The following is a 23,151-nucleotide window of genomic DNA, read 5'->3' on the forward strand; positions in this document are numbered from 1 at the left end:
GTGCCTTGGGATTTACGATGGCACCCAGTTTGAGAACCGCTGGTGTAGTGTACGTATTAAGACAAACCAATGAAAGCACAAGCAAGCAACCTGAAAGACACTTCTTTTCAATCCTTGTTTAATGTAACAATAACATAGGCATCAGTCTCTAAAGGAGAGAAAAACCTTTTTCAAATCAAGTCCATAGTTTCTTATTTTTCTTCCAGAAAAGGGATAAGTAAAAATAGTAAGTTTTGAATGGAGCTGCAGATGACTTGGAGAGAACAGTAAGATCTGAGTCTGATGATTACAGTAGATTACTAAATATTTACAATACTGAGCCTCACTTCGGCTAGTGTTCCCCAAACTACTGAGCTCCCCAAAAGCATCTTAACTAAAACATAATAGTTTTTTTTTAACTTGGGAATAAAGCCCTTATCAATATCAAAGATGCTTAGAGCAGTTGTAGTTCTCAAACGTTTTCATGTCAAGGACCTCCAAGTTGTTACGCATTTGGCCACGGACCCCACATTTTAAGATGTTGTTGCCAGGGGCCCCCAAGAGAAGATCTTAGCTGTTAAATTAGTTTAAGTACATAATTCTACAACTGTCTATAGTGTACAGTAGGTGGAGAGAGTGAAACCTATGATCTGAACAGTCGTTCTTAAACAGTACATTCTCTCTCTTACCTTCTAGCTGGTAAAATTATAGTGAAATTAACCACTTTCAACCTGGCGTCCCTATTTTGGGCTTTTCATGGGCAAAGATATTCAAAACCAGTGAAAATAGTCGATTTACAAGCTCACAACACGTTGTGTTGTGAGCTTGTATACCGGCTATTTTCACTATTTTCTAGATAGGACTTAAGTGGTTAACCTGTTCCTAATTTTGATGTGGAACTCCCTCAAGGACCCCTGGGGGTCCTCCCCCCCAGACCCCACTTTGAGAACCAGCATAGAGGAAACCCAATGATCACTGAGTGGATGAGGGGGCGGGGTCTATGTACCAAGCCACTGTGGGCGTTCTCCGTTTAACACAGGGGGCATGAAATGGCAGCTAGGGCCACTTTTCCCGTCTCTACAGGCACTCTGTAGGGAGCGTTATTTGGCAGGCTTGGCCTCTGTGGGGTTCTCTCCCGTGTCTAGGGTCTTGAGGAGGCGGAAGAGGCCGGCGGCCTCGCGGATGCGGCTGAACTCGATGCAGAAGGCCTGCACCTCGATGAACAGGTCCTGCACGTTGATGATCTTGTTGCGAATCAGCGACTGGAGGAAGACGCACACCAGGCGCACCAGACGGTTCTGCAGGGAAAAGGAATCGGATGTGCAGAAGAGATACATGAATTTCATCTTTCAAATGACTGACGTCTGCAGTCGACTACCTTTTTTCACTGACGAAAACAAAATAAAAACTAAGCTATGATGACTAAAACTAAGACTAAATATATTGACAATTTCGTCAGCAAATAAAAACTAGATTAAAATGTTAGGGTAGTAGTGGAGTAGAGATCCAGTAGAACTAAAAGACAAGTCATTTTATGCTTGTATGCGCTCGGGTTTTGCACTCTGAAAATAGCAGATCTGCAAGCTCACAAAATGTCGCGCTGCGACGCGTTGTGGGCTTGTAGATCGTCTATTTTCAGCACGCAACCAAGTGTAAAATCAGGCATTACAATGCCATCAAAGCACCTCCAAAATACATTTTAGTCGAATAAATCAACTGTACGTTTAGTCGACTAAAATCTTATGATATTTAGTCCACTAAAACTAAAACATTTCAGATGACTAAAACTAAATGAAATTGTATTCAGAAGACTATGATTAAAACTAAATCAAAATGTGCTGTCAAAATCAACACTTCTTGTCTGAGACTGTGAAGTGTCCTGTTCTCCTCACCTGCATGTACTTGTCTTTGATCTGCTCACATGTGGAGATGCAGTTGGAGATGTAGAGGTGGATGAACTCTGGAGGGAGGTCTACAGCTGTCGTCAACCTGAAATATGCACACACACAAACCTTTAATGTTCTGGTTTAAGAAACAGGTCACTCACAGTCTTCTACAACAGGGGTTCTCAAACGTTTTGGGCTCAGGGCGCTCCTGTAAATAACTTTTTCATCCACGGCACCCCTGGCTGACATTGTTACTCTATAACATCTTATGTCATATGACGGTATGAAAATATGTAAATCTTTCCCCCTGAGATATAGGATGAGAATATGTTTCCATTATATTATACTTTATACATCCCTATTCTGGGTGAAACGCTCGCAACAAGCTCGCCCCCAACGTTTGCCCAACATGGAGTTCCACACGTCATCAAATGTTTGCCCAAAAAGGAAAATGGAAAGACAGACAAAATCTATTAGGTTACCAGTGATTTATACTTAGTTGGGTGCCGGTGTCACACATGCATGACAAGGCACACAGTCAAGCATAATTTGGGCTTCCTTTACTGGTCCCACTAACCTGTTGACCACCTCCATGGAGTGCAGAGACATGTCCATGTTGACCAGCACCGAGAAGTACTCTGTGATCTGACTGCTCTGCATCAGTTTGAGCAGCATCTCGATGGCCACCAGCGGGTTGTTCTCCACCAGGTCAGGCAGCTTGGCCGGCGAAAGGCCAATGTGGTACACCAGTTTAGGGTCCTTCTCTAGCTCACCCAGCAGCTACAGGGGTGGGTGGGGGGAGGGAGGAGAGGAAAGAGGAGCCAAATGATTTATTTAAATTCTAATTGTGACATGATATCCAACATTTTCAGAAACTATATACATTTCTGGCAAATTTATGTGGAATGGCTATTGTGTTAAATAACTTGTTCAACTGAAAAGGTTTATACAGTATGACTTTAAAGGGATAGCTCACCCCCAAAATGACTTTTTTTTTCTTCGATTAGTCACCTCATGGAGACTTGAATTCATGGACATGTTTTTGTCGCATTCCTAGGCCAATAATGTGATGACCGGCAGCGGTTCCGGTAGGAGACACAAAGAGTCTCCTTTGTGTCTCCTACAAGGAATGCAACCAAAAATGAAAAATATCCATGAATTCTCCAAAGTCTCCATGGGGTGACTAATTGATAGAAAAAAAGTCAAACTATCCCTCTAAGAGGCAGAAGGGAACAAATGAAGAGATGCATATGCCTGATTTATACTTAGTTGCGCAAGGGTGTCACACACTGGAAATAACATATCTACAAGCTCACAACAGGTCGTGCTGCGCCTAGTCTCGCGTAGCCAGACAACTATTCCACAATCTCCGAATGCTATATAGAGAACTTGTGGAACTAAACATCCCGAAAGCTGAGAACGGAAGCTGTCATCTGTTCGTCATTTCCGTTCACGAAAATGTATATTAAAATATCTTTACATTTTATTTTAGAATTTCCATTTCTGATAAGCAGCAAGCTATATGTGCTGCGATTATTTTGATTTATATTAGGACAAATTTGCGCAATTGTAAAGACGAAACGGAAGCGGGGAGGAGGCGTCACATCCTCTTTATCCTCTGATCATTTTCAGAGCCTCCGTTGCTCCAGACTGCATGACGGAAGCATTTGAAAATTGTAGGAGGCAACAGTCTGGCTCGCGCGAATATGCTACGCCCTACCTGGCACCCATACCCCCTTCCCCCTAACCTGAGACTGCTGCTGGGCAGACAGTGGGCTCTTGAAGGCCTTGGACATGATGCGTTTGATCTCCACTCCGGTGCTGTTCTTCACACACATGGAGCGGTCCCACTGGACGCTGTGGTCCGGTTCCGTGGGGTTCAGCCACGCCAGCTCGTCCTCGCACACGTGGAGGGGAGGGGGCGGCCGGATGAACTCTGGACGGAAGTGGCCTGGAAGGGAGAGAGAGAGATTAGAGCTGCAACTATAGATTATTTTCTTAGCGACTAATGCTATCGATTACTTTATCGATTAATCAGATTTATAATATCGAATACCGGGAAATGGCAGCAGTGTCAAACACGCCCTGTTTTAGCGACCACGTCCTGGAGTACGTTCTTTTGATCTATACTTTACTCCCTCTATATTTAGAAAACGAATACTTTGCTGACCGGGGTCAGCTCTGTACTTGGTCCGCTCTTTTTCCCCTCTCTCAACACCAAATCCCTTCGCCGAAAATAGCCCATCTACGAGCTCACGGCTATTTTCGGCAAATGCTCCCCCCAGAATAGGGACGCTAGGGTTCAAGCGGGGTTAAAAGCTGTGATGGCAATGCTTGCTTACTCACTTTCTAGTGGAGGGCGGGGTCCCGTCACCAGAGACTCTGTGATCTGATTGGCCACTGAGCTGTCGAAGCCTGAGTTGGACGAATCAGGATCGGGGTCGTTCAGGATGCTGGGGAAACTGGCCTTGCTCTGTGTGGGCAGCTCCGACTGGCGCTCTGTACACATAACATGCTTATGATTACAAACCTGGACAGTGTGAACGATGCTAAATGTTTAGTGAAACAGTAGCTAACATATTAAATATTATAACAACATTGCTGTCCGGCACCTGTCACCTTTGAAAAGTGCTGGTTTTGGACATACAAGGTTTCCAACCGACAGTTACAAAATATAAAAGTCTAACAGCATTCTTGGCTTCCTTGAAATGTAAAGGTTTGAGAACCACTGGTTTAGATGTTTAGCTCCATGTACCTGCTAAGGCCAACTGCAGTCCACTGATGTCTATAGACTGGGGCATGTTACTGACATCCATGCAGGACACCTGCCGGGGCGTCTTCTTGAACAGCTCTCTGGGCGGCGCCAGCATCAGCTGGGACAGGAAGAACTTCTCTGGCTGGGTGATGGGTGGCAGGAAACCTGGAAGGGATCACACAATGCACACAGTCAGTTACACATCAAGAGACCACAAGAGTCGAGCCCGACTGATGCCAGATTTAGGTGAACGATGCCAATCCCGATTTTGGAGAGTTCTGGACCACAGATTACCGATATTTTGTATAAAGAAAAAGTGCAAAATCTTCTATTTGAGAACATTTCACTTAATATTTTGTTACATTTCAAACAAAATATAACCATTAACTTCAGTTTCATGAACTGAACATTATTTAACCACTATAGCCAATATACAAGCTTGCAACACGTTGAGAGCGTGTAGATCGGAAACCGATCTACACAACCGATGTCATCAAAAAGGTTACATAATGGCCGAATGGCTTGTAGATCTGCTATTTTTACCGAATATTCGTACCAGAACAGGGATGCTAGGGTTCAAGCGGTTAAATCGACATTAAAAGGATTCTTTACCACATCCATTTCTACATTTCGTTTTGTCAGACCCACCAGAGTGCACTTTCTCGTGCTCCTCTCCGCCGACGGGGGAGGGGTTGAGCAGGTGGGCGAACACGGCGGCGAAGGGGTTGGCGGCCAGCGGCTCGGTGCGGTACATCTCCCACAGCAGGTAGAGGGCGGTGAGGCGCTGCGGCGAGCTGGGCAGCAGGTCGGGCTGCTGCAGCAGCATCACCAGCACCGAGCCCACGCGGAAGTGGTCCGCCTTGCCGAAGTAATGGTGGAAGGCCGACGAGAGGCTCTCGAAGGTGTTGGTGCAGGCCTCCTCCGAGATGATGCCCAGCAGGTTGGACAGCTCCTTGGGGGCGAGCGTCATGTCGAGGAGGTCGAACGGCACTGTAGTTATCATTCAACACTTGAAGTCATAACTGTGTCACCACTTGCGGGGGGGAGGGGAGGGGAGGGGGGAGTATTCTTTGGCCACGCCTCCTCTGGTGGGCTACGTGGTCATCACAGCGTCTGTCTGTGCGCACTGCGATTCTCAGTGTGGGGAGGAGGGGGGGCGGCGGACACTCACGACTAAAAATAGAGAGAGAGACAGAGAGAGAGATAAATGAAGAAGTAGCCACACAACACATTTATGTGGATTGGTTGATATGAAAAATACTGTCCTATATCAAAAACAACTTTTTAAATTGAAAGTCTTACAGCATTACTTTAACTATAAGTTACCACTGGTGGAAAGTTACTAGTATATTTACTTTACTTATGTTTAATTTGACTTTTATTTACTTTCTTACAGTATTTCAATTTGTTTTTCTACTCAAATATTGTACTGCTCCACTATTATTAGCTTTTTTACTTTGTCAATTTAGATACTGAGTTAAACATACTTTAAGTTAGTGGTTCTCAAGGTTGAGAATCTCAACCTTTTCAGGCTGCGACCCCCTAAAATAGTCATATTTGGTTGTCACTGTATCCAGTGACAAACACTTGGAATTGTAGGAGTTGAGGCATTGAGGCATACATTTTGTTTGACTCGGTTCCACAGATAAATATTGTGAAAATAGCAGATCTACAAGCTCACAACGCCTTGCATAGTGAGCAACTGAGCATGTAGTAATTTTGCCAATGTTTGACCATTTTAATGTATATTGTATATTTTATAGATTACTTTTGACGCGGTAATGGTGTTATTTTTCATTTTAGAGGTATTAAAAAGGTCTTAAATTGTCACTTTAGAAATGTGCAGATACCATGTATACACTTATACTGCATGTTGGTTTGTTTACTTTTGAGTGAGAAAACAATGTTGCACATTTAGCACATCATCTGGGGACCCCTCAAAATAATTTGGTGACCCCCTGGGGGCCCCGCCCCACAGGTTGAGAACTACTGCTAACCTATCAATGATAATGTATAATGTTAAGGTACCCAGCAGCACACAAAGTCATTAAAATCAGCTTGTTCAAGCTTTACTGGAGTGTGTCCAATTTTCAATACTTTTACTTCTACTCCACTACATCTCAGAGGCATGTATTGTACTTTTTACTCCACTACAAGTATTTGAAAAATTTAGTTACTAGTACTTTTTAGATTTGGATTATTATTACAAAACATACATTAACCACTTCAGTCCTATTTAAACATGGGCTATAATAACATTCTGCATAATGAGTACTTTCTACTTTTGGTACTTTAAGTACATTTTGATGCCAACACCTTTGTACTTTTACTCAAGTACATTTTGAATTCTAGACTTTTTCCTTGTAACAACAGTGTTTCTACACTGCAGTATCGATACTTTTACTTAAGTAAAACATGCGAGTACTTCTTCCATCACACTGGTGAAGATCAACTAACTAATAAACAACAACAGAGACCTTGTGTCTCTCCACACTGGAAACACATGTCAACAAACTCCATTCATTCATGTTTAGCACAATGTGTAAGTTAGCAATAGCATATATAGCTATAGCTAACTCTTTGGAAACCTAGGGCGGTCATTTGTGTGTCTTTAAATCAAATAATTGTGACAAAAGTCACAACCGATCAATTCAAAGTGTACATAATAGACTCACAAAGCCGACGCGTGTCCACCTTGAGGCGTTTTGGAACGATTTGAAGTCGATTTTAGTAGCTGTCAAAAAAAAGGTATGCAATGTTCGGCTCCTTTCACAACACTATGGAAGCGCTATGGCTGATATGTCCGCGCAGCGAAAACAGCAGATCTGCAAGATCACAACGCGTGGCGCAGCCCCGCGTTGTGAGCTTGCAGATCCGCTGTTTTCCGCTGCGCGACACCGGCGCGCAGCAGTTGCCCGATTTGACGACCTCTCTCGTTTGAACTTCGGCCGCGTGGCATTGTGGGAAATGCAGTCAGTGTTGTTGTGGTTTGCTGCTCTGTAGTCCCTCGTGAGAGTTAAAGGAGTAGTTCACCCACAAAAAAACTTTTTTTTTTATCGATTACACACCCCATGAAGCCTTGAATTCATGGGGATTCTTTTGTTTTTGTTGCATTTCTGAGCCAATAATTTTGACCGGAGACATAAGCATCTTTCTGCTGGTCATCAAATTGTTGGAAAAAACTAAAACATATCCATGAATTCAAGGCTTCATTGGGTGTGTAATTGATCGAAAATAAGTCATTTTTTGGGGGGTGAACTACTCCTTTAACTTTGTTTCAATTTAGTATTATTATTATTTAGCATCTAAAATGCCACTTTTAAGAATATTTAATAGTTGAACGAGATGTCAACTCCAAAATCCTTTTTTCCCCCAACCAAACATAACTCCGGCAACTTACTTTCCAAATGTAGTGAGTATTTTATTATTATTATTGTTGTTATTATTATTGATGAAAAATAGGCTACAATGATACCATTGAAACAGAAAACTTGGATATATTGAAAAATGGGATATTTCTATTATCGTCGCACTACGTAATATAAAAGGCATTTAAAGGGCCAACGGTCCGCGTGAAGGAGTATACTAAAGAAGGAGAGGTCACACAGAACACAATCTATGCACTGGGAGCGAGTAGGGGGGGTCAAGTGGAAGTCTGCAGTGGTGGAATAAGTACTCAGATTTTTTACTTAAGTAAAAGTATCAATACTGCAATGTAGAAATAAGTAATAAGTAAAAGTCCGGAATTGAAAATGTACTTCAGTTAAAGTACAAAAAGTATTAGCATGCACTTAAAGTACCAAAAGTAGTACTCATAATGCAAAATGTCCCATTTCACAAGTTTTCAAAATGTATGAAAACTCTTTCGAAAATAGCAGATCTACAAGCTCACAATGCACCTAAATATATAGGGCTGAAGTGGGTAATGTATGTTTTGTAATAATTGGAAAAGCAAAGTAAAAGTACCTTTTACATAAGTACAGTACTTGAGTACATGTACTTAGTTACTTTCCACCACTGGAAGTCTGATGAATGAATGAAGTCTGGGTTTACATTACATGGACCCTGATATTGAACACTCAAACCGAATAAAAATGCTCCATATAAACATCTCAATCAAAATTAATAAGCCCATAGGCTCTATGCACAGCAGCCATATTGGAAAGAAATTGGGCCTCTTTTTACTTCCTTCACAGGTGTTACCAATGCTACTAATGAAGGCTCTGTTCCATTCTGGACAGGGTGCTGATATTGTGCATGTTGGCTCAATAGAAACACTCCATTTTGGTTCCCAAATGGCCCCTTATGGTGGGTGTGTCACTCTGAGAGTGTACATTTGTACACTCTCAGAGTTATGGGGGTCCTTGAAAATAACCACCACTGTGCTAAACTAAATGGAACAGAGCCTTAATTAGTATTATTGGTAACACCTGTGAAGGAAGTAAGGAAGGGGCCCAATTCATTGATTCCCAATATGGCTGCTGTGCATAGAGCCTATTGCCATAATTGCCCTGGCGCCGCCTAGTGGCCATATACGTTTCTGTTCTATTGTCTCTTTCATATTCCTCTATTTTCCTGTTGGCCTCCTGGCGCCGCCTAGCGGCTATCATCACCACTTTGAAAAACCACTGGCCGAGAAATGTGTTGCGTGAGTGTGACCTCTCCTTCCTCAAACATACTCCTTGGGTAAAACTACAAGGTTGCAGTGTTGCCATGTCCGCTTATTATAAGCGACTTTGGGCTTGTTTTTTATTGTAAAGTTGCTTATTTGGGATTGTTTCCTAATGCTGGTGTTCAAACATTTCCATGTCAAGGACCCCCAAAAATATGTATTTGTAAACCTTCTGAAAATATTTTGTGCCAAAGACCCCATACAAGATTTTGTGGATTTGATATTTCCTACATTTTTTCAAGATTTTTGCGAAGCCGGCGCGTTGTGAGCTTGTAGATCTGCTATGTTCAAATAGTGCTCATGTGGCCGCTGGTGGTCACTTCTTTTGCGCTCGTTTACCTAGACCTAGTTGCTTATTTCTCTCGCACAATCTGGCAACGCTGGTTGGTTCGGTGAGAAGCAGAAACAGTTGCATAATGTGGACGCTGGACGGCGCTGGACGGGGAGGAGACGGACGGGAGTGACAGAAACAGAAAGCATGAACCCAGTCAGTCCACCACAACGCCGCTACTAGAGGAGGAACCGCACAGTATCATGGACGTCCACTTTACTGTTAAAGTAGATAAAGGCGTGTTCTGGAGCTGACAACGGGAAGATTTTTTTGTTTTACTTTCTTTCCGAGTGTCTCTCTCTCTGCGTCTCTTTCTTTCTCTCGCACTGCACACACACACACACACACACACACACACACACACACACACACACACACACACACACACACGCGCGCTCTCTCCCGTGTGTGTATAAATGGTTTCGTGAGGGAAAGTAATATGTGGCTCAATCCAGAGGAAGTTTTGCTGAAGAACGCTCTGAAGCTGTGGCTGACGGAGAAGTCCAACGGGTTCTTCCTCCTGCAGCGCAGACGAGGCCATGGAGACACCGCGGGGAAGATCTCAGGTACGACTAGACTAGAGACACAAACAAAAACAAACGCCCCCCCCTCCTCCCCACTTCTCACCGCAACCCTAGCTCCAATCGGAACCTCTCTCTCCGCTGTAATAATAGCTCCGAGATGAGGTTCCGCTGCGTAGGGCGCCGGCAGAGTACGACACCGATGAACGGTGGCCAATGTTGTTGATTCTTACCATTTTCCGCACATCGTATCCAAAAAGTAAAGGTCGTTTACCCTGCTCTCGGATGTTTTACATGTTAGCGGTCAAGACATTTTAACTGACGGGTTGAAACAAGCGTTTAAATCGCTTTTTTAGTCAGCCTGTGGCCGGTCAACCTCCGTCCGCATACGCAGTAGTGCTCCCGTTCAGGTTGCTTTGGGAAAACATGGCACAGGCTGACTAAAAAAGCGATGTAAACGCTTGTTTCAACCTGTCGCTTAGATTTTCCTGACCGCTAAAATGTCAAACATCTTAGAGCAAGGGGGACGACCTTTACCTTTATTTTTTAAGGTAAGAATCAACTATATTGGCCACCGTTCGCCGGTGTCGCACTCTGCCTGCACCTTACGCAGCGGGACCTCATCTCGGAGCTATACAGCGGAGGGAGAGGTTTCAAACGGGGCTGACCTCAACTCCTGTTCTGTTCCCATATGGACACTGTCGTTGTCGCAGACTACAGTCTTTAACTTTTACATTTCAACACACAGTGGTGGAAAATGTTACTCAAGTAAATGTAGCAATACTGCAATGTATTATGTAGAAATACTCTGTTTACAAGAAATCTCCGGAATTCAAAATGGACTTAAGTATGTTTACTTACAAAAGTATTGTTGGTATGAAAATGTACTTAAAGTACCAAAAGTAGAAAGTACTCATTATGTAGAATGTCCTGAACTTCTCAAGTGTATAAAATTATTTTGAAAATAGCAGATCTAAGCTCACAATTCATGGCATTGCGAGCTTGTAGATCGGCTATTTTTAAATGGCCGGGCTGAAGTGGTTAATGTATGTTTTGTAATAATAATAAAAATCTACAAAGTAACTAGTAACTAAAGTTGTCAATAATTGTAGTGCAGTAAAAGTATAATATTTGTCTCTGAGGTGTGGTGGAGTAGAAGTAAAAGTATTGAAAATTGCACATACTCAAAATAGTACTTACTGTAAGTACAGTTACTTTATACCACTGGACCTACATTATTTATATACATACATAGGCCAAGGACCCCCATAACTCTTATTTGGTTCCTAACTATCAATAATTTAGCTGGGGAGTCATTCGGGTCCCTCAGGAACCCCCTTAAGGACCCCCGGTTGTCCCCTCTTCTTTGGCTCATCGAATAGATTGGTTAAAAATAATAACGTTTTATACTGAGTTATATACTGAAATATTGCTATTGGAGAATACCCCACCCTAGTTTCTCATTATGTAATTACTTTGCAGCTCAGAGATATTATCTCAGCTATTATATCATCTCAGTATATTTTCCTCATTGCTTCTGCTTGACTCACAGGTCAGCCAGTTTCCATATGAAGGCCCTTTGATTGTATTGTACAAGTTGTACCCTGATATTCTCTCTCTCTCTCTCCATGCCATGTTTTCTTTACAGCTGGTGGTAGTGAAATGTAACTGTTCCTCATTTTGCTGGGGATTCCCCGGACCCCCCTATGGGGACTCGTGGGGGTGCCCCAGACCCCACAGTTGAGAACCACGGGGCTAGATGGATAATTCATCCTGTTTTAGTCTTTCCTTCGCCGGGACTTCCCTCATCTCGTAAAAGAGAATAGTAGCTCTTCCTGTCCAGGGACTGCATTGTACTGTACATGTTTATGTCATGATGGTTTCCACTGGGCAATTAACCAAAACTATAGATCAAAACCAAAATGTATAATCTCTAACCGACGTAATCTTATTCACGTAGGTTAATCGAATAATCGAGAAGCTGGTTTTTGTGTTTTTGTTTATAATTACTTAGTTGCATGTCAACGAATCGACACAAAATAATTCTAATATATTTTTATTTTATCGAATAGTATGATTAACCACTTAAGGGCAAGACCACTTTGGTAGAGGTTTGGGTTGTGTAGTTACCTTGCCATGATGTAACTCCAAAGGTGGTCCAAAAATAATTGCTCCATTGATTAGAAATTGCAAATTCAAAATATGATCCTCATTGTCTTACATTGTAGGGTGAAACAGCTCTCAAAGTCACTCTTTTCGCACGTAAATGAACGCAAACAAAGTTGATTCAGACGATATAGAACGTCACAAAACCCAGTACTGTTTGTTTTTTTAGTAAAAATGTTACATTCTTGTTGATTTTGTGATTTTTATTAGGAAGAAAACACGGACTGGATCCGTGGCTCCGGATCATCAAATAGTAAAATCAACAGGAAATTTACTTTTTTTTTTATATATAAAAAAAAAAACTGGGTTTGGTCAGGTGATGTTCTATATTGTCTGGATCAAATTTGTTTGTGTTTCGTTTAAGTGCTAAAAGAGTGACTTTGAGTGAGAGCTGTTTCACCATACAATGTAAGTCAATGAGTGAATCATCAATTTCTAATCAATGGAGCAATTATTTTTGTTTTCTTGTCCACCTTTGGAGTTACATCATGCCAAGGTAACTATGTACAACCCAAACCTCTACCAAAGTGGTCTTGCCCTTTAAGCCCTGTATTAGACTTGGTTGTACAACAGTGTCGTACAAAAATAGTTAGTCGATCTACTTTTTTTATACTCCTTCATTAATGGTAATCAAGGCAAAAGTGTGAAATAATTGTGATATTGATTTGACGTCGTGTTGCCCAGCCCTAGTTTTAACTACTGTTCCACAGGTCAAAGGTGACATTGGCGGTGTCTTTTAGTTAGATCTTTAACTAGACATTGTTTGTATACAGGTTCTCATTCTGATTGTGGTAAAAGTCGTATACTGTAATTATATGAAAGGCCTTAGGCCTGGCCTTTGATATTTTTTATAGTATGCCACTGTTGTAAAGTAACTAAGTACCTTTACTCAATTACTGTACATAAGTACAATGCTGAGGTAAATTTGCTTTACTTGAGTATTTCCATTGTTTTGATACTTGAAACCTCTACTCCACTACATCTCAGAGGCAAATTCTGTACTTATTTGTTTCTCTACTACTATTATGTGACAGCTTTAGTTATTAGTTACTTTGCAGATTTAAGTTATTAATGAATAAAAAAAACATGCATTAGCCACTACAATCTCAGTAGCACTACAATGTCACGACGTGTGAGCTTGTTGATCAGGTAGAAAAACGTTTAAGTGTATTTTGATGCCAAACGTTTTGGAATACAGAGTATTTTCTATGTAGTGGTATTGCTACTTTTACTGAAGTTAAAAACAAATCTGTAACTTCTGCCACCACTGGTTATCACAGTCAGCATGAGAAACACTTTATTGGCAAATATGAGACTCATAAAGGGAGTTTGGCCTTAGCGGGTAGTACAGTGATAAGCCGACATTAAACAATTAACAAAGGAATACAGACAGAGTTCATGGACAATACAGCACAGCAGGAACATGCAGCACTATAAACTACAGTACTAGACCAGTGGTTTTCAACCTGTTTCATGCCAAGGACCCCTAAATTGATTGATATACATTTGCCCGCGGACCCCCATTGGAAAATGTTGTGCCAGGGACCCCCAGAAGCAAAGATTTGAGTTAAAAATGTTTGCTTTAAAAAAAAAATATGCTCAAAGATATGCACAAATTTTCAAGAATTTTCAAAAATAGCAGATCTACAAGCGCATGAGCTTGTATATCTGCTGTTTTTGAATAGCCAAAGCTAAATGGGTAAAATGATTGTGACGCTATGTTAACATATTTTGCTTGGGACCCCCTGGTACCCCCTCAAGGACCACTGGTGGTCCCCAGACCACTGGTTGACAACCACTGTACTAGACCACCAAACACTTATAGTGTATATAACTGGTTCAATAAGTACAAACAGGTGAAAATGTGTTGTCAGTGTTCATATCATCAAATACTTTCCATTCCCCATCACACCAATGATAACACATTTCAGGGAAGGGTTGGACATGAAAACATCTGTGCCTGACGTGACTACTCTTTCATTTCAACAGCATCTTCTTTGTTGCTTCTTCTCATTTCAAACAAAGCATATCTACAGTAGTTAGATATCTACAGTAGTTAGTACTGTGTTGGCCAGTGGTTCTCAAAGTCAATCAAAATGCGTTGATATACCATCAAAATGTGTTGATATACCATCAACATCAGTTTGAACACTTTAATCCTAGTATATATTAGATGGGCTATTTAAAAATAGCTGATATACAAGCTCACAACACAAATCTGAGAGCGATTAAAAAAAGAAGCGAGAATGTTGGAATATTATTTGAAATAATTTTGACAGCACATATCTTTTATGGGGGTCCCTGGCACAAGACATTTCAGATGGGGGTCTGCTGCCAAGTACATATCAAGTTGGGGGTCCTTGACTTGAAAACGTTTTGAGAACCACTGCTGTAGGCACTGAGCCAAATTCCTTAGCGGGCACGTGATTATTTCTTCAATCTTGCACTTTTCTTCTAGACTTTTGTAAAGCCGTTCTAGTTGGCTGATGGGGGTGAGGGGGGGGGGGGGGGGGGGCGGCAGATTTAGTGTCAACATCTCCACAGTGATAGCCCCAACAATGTGACTATAAGGCATTGGTTCTCAAAGTGGGGGCCGGGGACCCCCAGGGGTCTTTGGGGGGGTACATGGGGGTCTCCAACAAAAGTAGTTAATATAGCGTCAATATTTTAACCACTTTAACTATTATTTGGGGCGGCAGTGCCTCAGGGGTAGAGTGGCCGGGTAGAGTGAACTGGAAAACCGCAAGGTTCCCAGTTCGATCCCGGGCTGGGGCGCTCCCCCAGAGTTAGTGTCGAAGTGTCCTTTAGCAAGACGCTGAACCCCTAATTGCTCCCGATGAGCAAGTTGGTGCCTTGCATGGTTTCCTCCACCATCGGTGTATGAATGTGTATGTGAATGGGTTAATGGCACAATCAATGTAAAGTGCTTTGGATAAAAGCGCTATATAAATGCACCATTTTATTTTATACTTTTCAAAAATGGCAGATATATACAAGAAATTAGTTGAAATATCTCAAATTCAAAATTTGGAATACATTTGAATTTTTTAACACAAATCTTCTATTCTGGGTGTCCCTGGCACAACATGTTTTGAGATGGGGGTCCGTGGCCTAATTTTGGGGGTCCTTGACATGAAAAAGTTTGAGAACCACTGCTGTAAGGTAGAGAGCACAATGATGGGGGGGGGGGGGGGGGGGGGCAGATTTAGTGTCAACATCTCCACAGTGATAGCCCCAACAATGTGACTGTAAGGTAGTAGAGAGCACAATGATTTCTAAAGACTGCCTTTCTGGATAGTTTATGGTACTGTGTGGTGGAGTGGTTTGCAGTGTGGGAGACACGGGGAGCTTTGTGTTGTTGGGTTGGCAGACTTCAGATGTGGTTTTTGGAACAGGCTGCGGGCCAGAACCGTCTTTTATGTGCAATAAGACGGTGGTTCTCAAACTTTTTCATGTCAAAATGATATGTAATTTGGCCGCGGACCCCCATCTCACAATATTTTGTTCCGGGGACCCCCCCCAGAAGCAAAGATTTGAGTTACAAATGTTCGCTTTAAACAAGATTCAAAGATTTGCACACATTTTCACGATTTTAGAAATAGCAGATCTAATAGCAGATCTGTGCCGCACTATGAGCTTGTAGATCTGCCGCGAGCTTGTAGATCTGAAAAGATGTTTCCATTAGGCTTACAATTAGGAAATGATTCAGGTTAGGATTAGACATTTAGAGGTTAGGTTTAGAGTTAGCATTCGGCTTGATTATACTTAGTTTCACGCTGGTGTCGTGCACCGAAAAATAGCCGATCTACAAGCTTGTAGATCTGCAATTTTTCAGATTTACAGTAGCTTATGGTAAAAATTGTGAAAAGGGCATTGATTAAATTGGTGTCCTAAAATATGGATGTCCTCACAAGTATAGTAATACAAACATACTGTGTGTGTGTGTGTGTGTGTGTGTGTGTGTGTGTGTGTGTGTGTGTGTGTGTGTGTGTGTGTGTGTGTGTGTGTGTGTGTGTGTGTGTGTGTGTGTGTGTGTGTGTGTGTGTGTGTGTGTGTGTGTGTGTGCACGGTTGCACATGCCCATGTGTTGGTGTGCTTGTGCATTGTGTGGAAAGGTGGAAACGGGAATGCTTGTAAACACAGCTAGATAGTGATCTGACTCCAGGCCTTTACAACACGGGGGCGTGATGAATAGAATGATAGGATGATGTGAAATAGTTGCAGGCGAATATTTTGCATGCTCCATTCATACGGGTTGATTGTGTAAAGCTCAGAAGAATCAACCTCGTTCCGAATTTAAAAAAATGATGCAGTGTAACATTCATGTTCTGCTCGGGTGGCACAGTGTTTAAACCTGCCCACCACCATGGAGTCTAGGGGTTGGAATCCACTGTTTGTGGAGCGTCTTTACGAACATAATTGGCCCGCGTTTGGGGGAGGGAAGCCGGGTGGGAAGGAGGGTGATCTTTATCACTACACATAGACACGTACGTACCTCCCTACAGGCTGGGGCAGCACCTGTCAGCAGGGAGTGTTGGGCGGGACGGAGGCTCTACATTCTCCCTGACAACACACAGAAATGTGTGTGGGGAGGAATCAGTTGGCATAACCACTACTAAACTGGTGAGAAAGAGGTAAAAACATTATTAGTTACTCTAAAACAGTGGTTCTCACACTTTTTTTGTGTCAACAAGCCCCAAATTGATATGTACTGTATGTGGCCGCGGACCCCCACCCGAAAATATGTTGTGCCAGGAACCCCCCAGAAGCAAAGATTTGTGTTAAAAATGTTCGCCTTTTTAAAAAAAAGATGTAAAGATTTGCACACATTTTCAAGATTAAAAAAAAATTGTCAAAAGTATAAAAGATTCATAAAGGGATTAAAATGATTGTGACGCTTTATTAACACATTTTGTTGGGGACTCCCTGGTACCCCCCAAGGACCCCTGGGGGTCCCCGGACCCCACTTTGAGAACCAATGCTCTAAAAAACAAATACAAATTCATGTTCTAACTTCTACTGTATCATGTACTCATGATATAAACAGCAGTTCAAAAGTTTCTGGGCCGTGCAAAAAAATGCCTCGGGTGTGTATAGACTAGACTTTCAGTCATGTGTTTTACACATGCACTAATGGGTTCAGTGTCTTGCTCAAGGACAGTGACCCAGTGGGGAGCCGGGCATCGAACCGGTAACCTTCCGCTTTCCCAAGCGGCCACTCTGTCTCCTAACTAAGCCACTGCCGTGACCGTCCCAGGTGAATCTCTCTTGAAGAAAATAAGACGCCTGTTTCTACTACATGCTTCTTGAAATGCTACCGTCTGTTAATAATGGACATGGCGGGACAGTGTGAGTCTCCACAGAGGACATATTTAGGATTAGTGAACAACGGGGATGAGTGTGCTGCAAGTTTTTTGCTCAAGTGGAAAAGTGTGACGCTTATTAGTTGCGGTTGAAAGACATAAAGGCAAGCATGATGAGACCGGGCTGTGGGAAGGGAGTTTTAACCCATTCAGAAGACAAGGAAGGAACGCATCTGTGTCATTTTAAGATTTCTTTGGCTATTCAAAAATAGCAGATATAGAAGCTAATCGAGTGCCGCGCTATGACCTTGTAGATCTGCTATTTCATGCAAAATCATGAAAAATCATGCAAATGTGTGCAAATAGTTGAATATATATGTTTTTAAAGCGAACATTTGTAAAATATTTTGTTAGAAGCAAGGACTTTGAGCTGTGTTTCAAAAAATATATGTATTCAAAGATTTGCACAAAATGTTCAAGATTTTTTAGATTTTCAGATGCGGATTGAATGGGTTAATGAGATTTACAGAGGTGTGGGTTTGCATGCGCGGCTTTTGCGCACGTGTGCCCATTGTCTTTGTGTGCATGGTTGGACCGTTTCCATTTGTTCATGTCTGAGATATTGGCTCCCCTGAGGGTTGCTCTTCTGAACATCTGTGTCTAGGTTGCATTTTGCTGAGGGTCCTAACAAGAAAGCACGATATCTTTGGGTAGATTCCTCGTAGTGTTTGGTAAACATAAAACCAACTCTTCTCTTTAGTCGTCCAATCCACATGCCTGATGCTATTGAGAATTTCTCCTAAATTTGTGTCTGGAGTTTTATTTATTTTTTTATGCCCAATTTCACATTAACTAGCTGCTGTTTTTAAATGAGACTCTGCTAGATTAGTCAGAGAAAATCACCCCTCCCTTTTCTCTATATCTGCCCTGTCTGATGCCCTGTTTAATCTGTTGGTAGTTCCCTCTACAATGGTTCTGTTATTCATTGTGATTTAGATTATTTATTGATTTGCGCCACATGTCAAGTTGAAAATGTCTAAAATCATGCCTTAAAAATCATGTCTTAAGAAAAATAATTCATTGTAAAATCATGCAAATCTATAAAAAGAAAACGGGTTTGTCGCAATGCATTATTCCCTAGACTAGGATTGTCGCAGCCACAGAGCTGGTAATGAATCTCTATTTTCCTGGAGATGGATCATCGACAGTCTGTCGGAATCGCTGATAGGTATACAGTGAATGATCTGAAGTGCTTTACGAACCTCACAAACTCTAGTGTCCCTATTCCGGGGGGCAAAAATAGCTGATACAAGCTGATACAAGCTGATACAAGCTTGTATGATACAAGCTCACAACGCGTCGCTTGGCGACGCGTTGTGAGCTTGTAAATCAGCATTTTTCGCTGATTTTTTATTTTTTTTATTTCGGAGGTTTGGTATAGAGGGGAAAAAATAGAGGGCCTAGTATAGAACCCTGGGGGACCCCGGTCAATAACCACACTGTACGTGCTGTGCTGATGATTTTAGATTTATAATTAAAAGAGATGATTCATCTTGCACATCAGTCATAATTGGCATGACGGAAAATAAACTCGGACCAGACTCTGATAAGTCTCCGGTCTCCCAGTTCCAAGAAGCTGAACCCCTTGACTTTCCTCTCTAACATCAGGCTGTGAAATGTCTGTGCTCTGTCAGAGGGCTGATGATAATAATAGACTCCAGTGTTGTGGCTACATGTGAACGCTATTGATTTTGTGTCTCAAGATGACTCCATCTGCACTCAGTGAGTTAGTTAGTTTCACATTTTGCATTTGTGAGACAGCTCGACTATTATGAGCTTGAGTGCAATGCCTTTTAGGGATGGGCAAAATAACCGAAAATATAACGTAATCTTTCTCGTGTAGGTTAATTGATTGATTGAGAAGCAGGGTCAATGAATCGAGTAGATCTTTTATAATGGACTAAATCAATTAGTCCGATTAACCACTTAAAGCTGCACTATGTAACTTTCCTCTTCTACCCCGGATTTGAACCCAGTTTCCTGTGCTGAAATCTATACCATTGAGCTAATAGAGCCCGCCTGCTTGCTCAGGGGATACATTGAATCTTGACCATCAGGTCAGAATTCGTGTCAGATCCTGTGTCTAGGCGGGACATGACCTTTGACACGATCTAAATGTCTCCATAGAAGAGCAGGGAGACAAAATACAACCACCTCAATTGTTATATTGTAAAGTTATATTGTATTAACATACTCTACCATACAGATTGGACAGAATTACATTTTATTCATTTAAAAAACGTTACATAGTGTCACTTTAAGCCCTATGTTATTCTCTGTTGTACAACAGTGGCCTACAAAATGTGCGTGATGCGACTTCTGGAAGGCTCAGCCCCTATTGTGCCACGGCATGAAAAGTAGCAGATACTTAATGCCTAATGGAAAATTGAGGAGGCCGTTTGTGACCAATAGCGCTCCGGTTCGGTCCCGCAGACCGGCAGGAAAAAAAAAATCTGGGTGGGCCAACACAGAAGTCATAGAACCCGCTATTGCTCCTGTGGAGATGCTCAGTGGCCAACCGTATAAGACTGTGGTTGTACTGGTCAGCTCCAAGGTTTAAGTGTGTGTGTGTGTCTGTGTCTGTGTGTCTGTGTGAGAGCGAAGCAGGGCGTTGCTGAAAAAGAGCATTCATGCTCAGCGAACCTCCCCTGGGTAAATAAAGGTAAAAAAAAAAGAAGGAAAACCAAAAAAGGAGAGTCGAGTCAAGCCAGTTCCATGCAGGGGAAAAGCTCCATTAGTGAGCTCATTGTATGCAAATGCACCTATTGTGTTGCTTGCTGCTTGTGTGTGGCCATCCATATAAAGTACATGTTTAGAACAGTGATTCTCAACCTTTTTTAATTTCAAGAACCGCTCAGTTTTATAAGTCTTGTGACACCCAAATCTAAAATGTAAAATGTGTTATTTTAACTCTGATCTGTAACTCTCAGAGTTACAGATCTGTAATTTCACAAGGACCCCCACGATGAGAGCCACTGGCTTTTAGAAGATGTGACAGCAGGCTCCTGCCATTGTGTTTTGTCCTGTTGCGTTCAGGTCTCCTGGTGGGCGCGCTGGACACGGTGCTGGACTCCAACGCCAGGGTCACGCCCTTCCGAATCCTCCTCCAGGTTCCTGGCTCCCAGATTAGCTGGGTCATCGCTAGCGGTGAGGCTGACTCAAAACATCTGTTCTGTTTTTGTTTTGCATACTGTAGTTCCTCTCCTTTTTCTAAAATAGCAGATCTACAAGCTCATAGCGCGGCACGAAGTGACGCGCTATGAGCTTGTAGATCTGCCAAAGTATAAAATATGGTTTAAGTGTTAAAATCATTGTGACACTATATTAACACATTTTCCTGGGGACCCCCTGGTATCCCCCTAAGGACCCCTGGGGGTCCCCGAACCCCACTTTGAGAACCAATGCACTAGTTAATGGGATATTTCACTTTAAAACACTTCTGGAGTCAATTTAACGTCTACTCTGTGTGCAACCCAGGTTCAATATTTAGATATTTGATATTGATTTGATCAGACACGCCCCCTCCTATATAAACCCATTGTGATGATGCGACGCATTGTGAGCTTGTAGATCTGCTACAGTGTATTTTTTTTTAAAACATAAATAAATAGAGACCCCAGTTTGAAAGAGGTTGAATATAGATGACTTAAAAAAGAAAAAAAACATCAGCACAGGTGTCTTTGAAAACATGTGTACAGACTAAGCACAAAACCTTAAAGAAAGGACATACAGTAATTAAGGCAAAAAGCAGTAACGGCAGGACGTAACTGAGCAGAAAAGTTAGTAAGGAAAGAAGCAAGTTAGACGGATGTAGACAGAGGTATAAAACCTGCATTATTGAACTGGAACAGGTTAAACAAGCATAACAAACAACACGTTGAGCACTTGAAGCCGAATGCTCCTACAATATAGGAGTGGAATATTTCTGATTAACTGAATATCAAATATGTAAATATTATTGAATCAAGCAATGCACACGAAAGCCAGACTAGACGATAAAATGACCCCAGAAGTGTTTTAAAGTGATATACCCTATAACACATTTAGACCTGCGTCCGAACACTTTCTAAATCCTACCCTAAGTTTTCAGATTTTTTCAAAAATGTAAAAGAAATTGCTGTTGCTATATAATATCGCAACATCTAAAATGACACAGATGCTTTCCTTGTTTTAAAGGTATAACAGCATATAGGCTTTCCCGGTCTTATTAAAGCACAATGTTAAAAATCCTGTCCTCTGTTGTTGTCGTTGTTTTTCCCCTCAGGGGCTGCCATAGAGGAAGTGAACAAGCATTGGGATTGGCTGCTACACAACTTGCTCCACTCTCTGTCTGTGTTCGAGAACAAGGAGGATGTGGCCAGCTTCGTCAAAGGCAAAGTCAAAGTATGTTAAACCACTTAAACCCTATACTCTTGGTGGTCTAATACTAGACGCACGCCTCCTTCGTCTACAGTGTAGAAACCCAATATCTTCTCTAGAAATGGCCGATCTACAAGCTCACAAAATGACTTCTGAATGTTCACACAGTAGAGACGCTAGGGTTCATGTGGTTAAAGGTGGTTTAAGTGGTATTAGATTGTTAGAATAAGTGTTAGCTCTATAATAACAGCAATCATTGCTATATAGAGTGCTTGTTCATTGAAAACATTGAACATTTATTTTCTGTTTACTTAAGCGCTGGAGAGACCCTGTTACTGAGCAAACTGTCTATAGCAATGATTATTATTGGAATATAGCTCTTCAACTTTTAAACAATAAACTTTTATTTTAACACCTTTAGTATCACCACTGTTGTTGGATTTGTATTGTGGCTAACTTGATGTAAAACATTCATCTGTAACAGCAAAACAATATGAACAAATCTTAAAGGGCGTGCAGGTGGTATGTTTAAAAACTAAAGCTCTATAGTTTTATTGTAATCATTGCTATAGAGTGTTAAGTAACAGGGGGCTCCCCGTCTCTCCAGCTTTTTAGTAATCAGGAAAATAAAATCAGGTCGGGACTCGGGATACCATGTTCTATCCAATAAGGAGAGAGAACTCCATAAAGATCATTTATCAGCTTCAATTTCATAGAGCTCCAATTTGGCTGCCTGTTTTTTTTGTTTCATCAGATCCAATTTCACTTGTTTATCCTGTCTCCTCTCCTCCTCTCTTCTCTCGTCTCCTCCCATCATCCCATGTTTTCTGCACCCCGCCTCAAAAGGGCCTGATAGCGGAAGAGGCCCGCGGGCGCCTGGCCGCCCAGGAGGAAGACCCGGAAAAGTTCCGCGAGGCGCTGCTGAAGTTCGAGCGGCACTTTGGCCTCCCGCCGTCGGAGAAGCTGGTCACCCACTACTCGTGCTGCTGCTGGAAGGGCCGCGTGCCTCGCCAGGGCTTCCTCTACCTCAGTATCAACCACATGGCCTTCTACTCCTTCCTGCTGGGCAAAGAAGGTCCGTCTCTATTAAATGGACCCTAGGCTTATTTTACAGAATTA

At 42.0% G+C, this 23,151-nt stretch overlaps 2 protein-coding genes across 2 annotated transcripts in view; one reads left to right on the forward strand and one right to left on the reverse strand.

Moving 5' to 3' along the window:
• Positions 1 to 81: 81 nt before the first annotated feature.
• On the reverse strand, positions 82 to 7,411 carry cnot11 (CCR4-NOT transcription complex, subunit 11). The gene is made up of 8 exons (XM_084084772.1): positions 7,296 to 7,411; positions 5,269 to 5,793; positions 4,621 to 4,785; positions 4,212 to 4,364; positions 3,614 to 3,816; positions 2,443 to 2,645; positions 1,872 to 1,968; positions 82 to 1,277 (listed from the first exon to the last, which is right to left on the reverse strand). Exons 2-8 carry the CDS (start codon positions 5,621 to 5,623, stop codon positions 1,080 to 1,082), a joined length of 1,374 nt encoding a protein of 457 aa, XP_083940898.1. The 5' UTR covers positions 5,624 to 5,793; positions 7,296 to 7,411; the 3' UTR covers positions 82 to 1,079.
• Positions 7,412 to 9,754: 2,343 nt separating this feature from the next.
• Positions 9,755 to 23,151, forward strand: part of tbc1d8 (TBC1 domain family member 8) — a 47,640-nt gene continuing 34,243 nt past the window's right edge. Inside the window, exons 1-4 of the mRNA XM_084084761.1 lie at positions 9,755 to 10,189; positions 20,710 to 20,820; positions 21,938 to 22,056; positions 22,879 to 23,107. Of these exons, the coding sequence (XP_083940887.1) occupies positions 10,063 to 10,189; positions 20,710 to 20,820; positions 21,938 to 22,056; positions 22,879 to 23,107 (586 nt within the window). The 5' untranslated portion in view covers positions 9,755 to 10,062. The remainder of the gene's footprint in view (positions 10,190 to 20,709; positions 20,821 to 21,937; positions 22,057 to 22,878; positions 23,108 to 23,151) is intronic.

This window comes from Gymnoscopelus microlampas (assembly GCF_963454915.1).
Source record: "Gymnoscopelus microlampas genome assembly, chromosome: 17".
In the NCBI taxonomy this organism is placed as follows: domain Eukaryota; kingdom Metazoa; phylum Chordata; class Actinopteri; order Myctophiformes; family Myctophidae; genus Gymnoscopelus; species Gymnoscopelus microlampas.